The sequence below is a fragment of the Onychostruthus taczanowskii genome, unplaced genomic scaffold (assembly GCF_017590055.1).
Source record: "Onychostruthus taczanowskii isolate IOZ18803 unplaced genomic scaffold, ASM1759005v1 scaffold138, whole genome shotgun sequence".
Classification (NCBI taxonomy): Eukaryota; Metazoa; Chordata; class Aves; order Passeriformes; family Passeridae; genus Onychostruthus; species Onychostruthus taczanowskii.
The window spans coordinates 393,110-398,020 of NW_024498551.1; the positions used below are offsets into that span (position 1 = coordinate 393,110).

General features: G+C 67.3%; 1 protein-coding gene across 3 annotated transcripts in view; it reads right to left on the reverse strand.

Annotated features, from left to right (window-relative positions):
- The window catches only part of PEAR1 (platelet endothelial aggregation receptor 1), an 11,469-nt gene extending 6,827 nt beyond the window's left edge, over positions 1-4,642 (reverse strand). For 2 of the 3 annotated variants that reach the window (XM_041397221.1, XM_041397220.1), the window contains exons 1-8: positions 4,505-4,642; positions 2,823-2,915; positions 2,630-2,734; positions 1,744-1,844; positions 1,550-1,642; positions 543-789; positions 346-460; positions 134-270 (exon numbers count right to left, since the gene is read on the reverse strand). In XM_041397221.1, the coding sequence (XP_041253155.1) occupies positions 134-270; positions 346-460; positions 543-789; positions 1,550-1,642; positions 1,744-1,844; positions 2,630-2,734; positions 2,823-2,914 (890 nt within the window). In that variant the 5' untranslated portion in view covers position 2,915; positions 4,505-4,642. Of the gene's footprint in view, positions 1-133; positions 271-345; positions 461-542; positions 790-1,549; positions 1,643-1,743; positions 2,529-2,629; positions 2,735-2,822; positions 2,916-4,504 lie in introns of those variants that run through there. The other variant, XM_041397222.1, reaches the window with a different exon arrangement.
- Positions 4,643-4,911: the final 269 nt, after the last annotated feature.

The window sequence follows — 4,911 nt, forward strand, 5'->3', positions numbered from 1 at the left end:
CCTCCCCACCATCCCTTGGTATCCCCAGCCCCCACAATCCAGGTGCCCCTCGTGCCCCTCCCCTCCATCCCCCCATCACCTCAGACCCCCATGCCCATCTTTTCCCCCAGCCTGTGCCCAGTTCCACGCTCACTGCTCTCCAGTGAAGCCAGGGCTGCACTGGCACTGTCCCCCGTGGGGGTCACAGTGCCCCCCGTTGTGGCAGCGACACTCGCCCTGGCAGCCGGGCCCAAAGCGCCCGGGGGGGCACGGCACGGAGCAGATCTCCCCCTGCAAAGGAGCACCAGGGTCAGCAGGGGAAACTGAGGCAGAGAGCACGTTCAGAGGGGGGCACAGCCCACCTACCATCCATCCGTGAGGGCAGACGCAGGTGCTGCTGCTGGAGGGGTGGCAGATGCCCCCGTTCTGGCAGGGACAGGGGGTGGCACAGGACATCCCCTCAGGGCAGGGCACCTCGCAGCTGTGGGGGGTGAGGGGTGAGCAGGACCCTGCCTGGGGCTGGCAGAGGAGGGGAGGGCACGGAGGAAGGGGTCCCAACTCACAGGGGGCCGCTCAGCCCCGGTGGGCAGAGGCAGGCGCCTGTGGAGGCGTTGCAGGGGGCCTGGTGGTGGCAGGGGCAGGGCAGGTGACAGCTCTGCCCGTAGGTGCCAGGTGGGCACGGCTGGCTGCACAGGGGGTCGGTGAAGCCGGGGGGACAGGAACAGACCCCGCTCAGGGGGTCACAGGGGGCCCCATGGTGGCAGGGGCAGCGCTGTCCACAGTCCAGCCCCCAGGAATGCTCATCACACTCTGCATGGGGGAGAGCAGTGGTACTTCCTGTTCCATCCCATCCCACCCCCATCCCACCCCATCCCCTATTCCATGTCATTGCCAACCCTCCACCCATGCCTGTTCAGTCCCCATCTTGTCCCCATGCCATGCCATGCCATGCCATGCCATCCTCCCCAGCCCATCCTCATCCTATGTCCATTCCCATCAAGTCCTTTTCCTATCTTCATCCACTTTCCAATCCCATCCTCATCCCATCACTACCCCTACCCCATTCCCATCCATCCTATCCCTGCTCCCATCCCCTCTTCCTCCCCATCCCAACCTCCATCCCCATCCCAACCCATCCCATCCCACCCAGCCCATCCCACTGTCCATCCCCATTCCAACCCAACCCAACCTCCATTCCTCCCCATCCCATTCTCCATCCCCATTCCAACCATCCCACTCCCCATTCTCATCCCAACCCATCCCAATCTCCACCCCCATCCCATCCCATCCCCGCCCAGCCCAGCCCATCCCAATCTCCACCCCTATCCCATCCCATCCCCGCCCAGCCCAGCCCATCCCAATCTCCACCCCTATCCCATCCCATCCCAGCCCAGCCCAGCCCATCCCAATCTCCATCCCCATCCCAACCCATTCCATTCTCTTCCCACCCCACAACATTCCCATCCCACCCCCACCTCCATTAACCCTCCAGGGAATCCTGCTGCCCCATCTGCCACCCCTGGCAGGGGGTGCCCCCCCCCAGCTGTGCCCAGCTGTGCCCAGCCCTCACCGCTGGAGCAGCTGGGGCCGCGCCAGCCCGGCTCGCACTGGCACAGCTCGGGAGCCACGCAGCGGCCGTGGACGCACTCCTGGCTGCAGTGAGCTGCGGGGACACGGCCGAGCACGGGGCGTCCTCAGGGAGCTCTGGGGACACCCTGCAGCGGGCCACAGCCCCAGGGCCCCCCCGAGCCCGGCCCCACTCACGGACACAGGAGTCCCGGCTCTCGTAGTAGCCCTGGCAGCACTGGTAGCGCCGCCGGTAGTCGGTGCGGACGGCCTGGCGGTACTCGGTGCGGTACACCACCCTGCGCCGCCAGGGGACACGGTGACCGTCCCGTCCCCGCTGCCCTTGGGGACACGCTGTGCTGGGACAGCCCTGCCAGCCCCCCGGCCTTGGGCACAGCCCCCCTCCAGTCCCGCATGTCCTTGGAGACATTCTGAACCGGGACAGCCCTCCCAGCCCCCCTGTCCCTTCAGCCTTGGGGACACCCTGTGCTGGGACAGCCCTCCCAGCCCCCCTGGCCTTGGGCACAGCTCTCCTCCAGTCCTCCCAGGGTCTTGGGGACACCCTGCCCAGGGACAGCTCTCCCTGCCCCCCTGTCCCCCCAGCCTTGGGAACACCCTGCCCTGGGACAGCTCTCCCAGAGCCCCAGCCTTGGGGACACCCTGCACTGGGACTGTCCCCAGCCCCCCTGCAGTCCTCCCAGGGCTTGGGGACACGCTGTGTTGGGATAATCCCCCTTCAGCTCCCCATGGCCCCTTGGCACCGCCCTCCTCCAGCCCCCGGCCTTGGGGACAGACCCTCTGCAGCCCCTCCATGAACCTGGGGACACTGGCACTGGGACAGCCCCCCTGAGCTTGGGGCAACCCCCCTCCAGCCCCTCCCCAGCCCCCTCACTGTCCTTGTCCCAGCCTGGGGTGGGACATTCCCCCTCCAGCCCCTCGCAGCCTTGGGGACACCCTGGGGTGGGACTGCCCCTCCATGAGCCTGGGGACACCCTGCAGTGGGACAATCTCCCTCCAGCCCCCCATGGCCCTGGGGACACCCTGTGGTCCCCGAGGGGCTCTGGGGAGCTGGGGGTGATCCCACCTCTGCTGTGGGCAGGGCAGGGGGAGGCCCAGACCCCCGGGGCAGGGCTCGCTGGAGGACACCACGTGCGGTTTGGTGTAGGACTCCTTCACTGGCGCCGTGAAGCTGCGGGTGGGGGGAATTCGGGGTGACTGCAGGTCCTGGGAGACCCCACCGCTGTCGCTGTCCCCCTCCCCTGCCCCCTCACTCCTACCTCTCCCAGTAGCTGCAGACGTTGGGGTCTCCGGGCCGGAGGGCAGCCAGGAGCCCGGCGTGCACCGCCAGCACCGCGGCCCGCAGCAGCATCCTGCACGGAGAGACCACGGCTTCACCCCGTGCCTCCGCACATTCCCGCTCCCCACCCACCGCCCCCGGCCCCAGCTCCACATCCGACCTCCCTGCAGGGCTGGCTTTGCATTCCTCCAGCCCGAAAAACAGCCCCGGCCCCGCTGCTCCCTGAGCGCTGGCCTGTGCCAAGGGGAAACTGAGGCATGGCCACTCAGCAGCCTGGGTGGCCCCACCAGCTTCATCCCAGCATCCTGAGACACCGCGGGACACATCTGGAGCATCACCCCGAGCTGTCCTGGAGACCCCACGCTAAAGGGGGGGATGCTGCCGGATCTGGCAGCCCGGGGTGCCAGGGTGGGGCTGGGCACGGCACCTCCAGCCCCTGGCACGGCGCCGCGTGGCCCCACTTCAACTCGCTCTGTGTTTATTCCCAGTTGAGTTTCCTGGATCCAGCAGCTTCTTGCTCAACCCAGAGAGGGTCCGGCTCTGCCGGGGTGGCTCTAGGAGCGTTTCCAGCCGGGGGCCGGGCTGGGAGGGCCGGTGAGCCCCGAGCCCGCCGTGCCGGGCGTGCTGTTTACCGGGATGAGCGTTTCGGGGCAGGACTGCCGTGTGCCAAGGAGGAAACAGAGGTTTCCTGATCAGCACAGCTGGATTTACCGGGGCTTCCTTGCTGCTCCGGCCATAGGACACCCCAAAGGTGCTCCCTGGGTTCATCCTCCCCCTCAGCAGAGCCCGCGCTGTGTTTTGGGGCCAGAGCATCCGGTTTGGGGTGGAAAAAGTGTCAGTGGGAAAGTTTCCCCCCCATTTCCCTTCAACTCCCGGCAGTGAGGAATTAATTGCTCATCCGCTGCCAAAATTCCCTCCCATGGACCCTGCCGAGGGGGGAGGGCCAGGGGAGCCCCGAGTTCATCCCCAGCCTCATTCCCCTCTTCCAGCAACCTGGGGGGACCAGGGGGGTCCCAGCATTCCTGGGAAAAACAGGAACCACGGGGAGATGCTGGCAGGAAAAGCAAGGAGTCATCAGTACTTGCCGGCACGTCCCATCTGCTCCTCACCGAGGGGCTCAGCCCCCCCAAAACGGCAAGAGACACCCCCAGACCCGGTGCTGCTCTCCTCACTGGTGTCCGTAAGAGCCCCGCGGGTGGGATGAGGAGCATCCCACGCGTGATGGGGCTGAAAGGAGCGTGTGGGGTGAGGGCAGGGGAGCTGCCCTGCCCTGTCCCTGCGGGGGACAAGGTGGTGGCCACCCCACAGCCGCTATCTCTGCCCCGGCGCTTCCTCCGCCACAGCCCGGGGTCTGACGCGTTTCCTCGGCGGACCCGCAGGGATGGGGCTGGCTGAGGGCGAGGGGGGCACGGCTGCAAGTCAGGGGCAGGGGCAGAGTCAGGGTCAGCTTTGGGGTCACCTCGGTTGTCGCAGCACTGTCCCGTGCCCCACCCGCTGGCCACCAGCGTCCCCTCACCTTGGAACCTGCACCATCCCGTGCCCCTCCCCGGGGCGCTGGGGACACAGTGACCGTCCTGTCCCCCTCCCACAGCGCCCAGCAGGGGACGGTGCCACCCGCCCAAGCCAGCCCCAGGGTGCCCCGGGAGGGGACAGGGCACTCACCTGGCCGGGGGCCGCGGGGACAGGCAGGGTCAGGGCGCAGCGGCCCCGCCGCGGGGCTGGCCTGGCCGGCCGGGATGGCGCAGCGCGGCCGTCGGAAGCGGAGGGAGGGCTGGAGCTGCTCTCAGGAAGTTTGGACGTAGAGTCAACTACGGAAAAGGGAAAAAAATAAAAAAAATCCCCTTAATTTTTTTTTTTTTTTCCCTCTACTGTCCAGAAACCAGAGGGTTTTGGCAGAGCAGCAGCACCGGCACTGCTCTCACAGAGCACTGGATGGGGAGAGGTCTGTGGGGACATCCTGGGGCAGCCCCTCAGCAGGTCCTGGTGCTGCAGGATGTCCCCTTCCCCAGGGCTCCGTGGCACCCATGGGTGCAGGGCCTGACCCTGTGCAGGGCTGGGGCAAGCGAAGG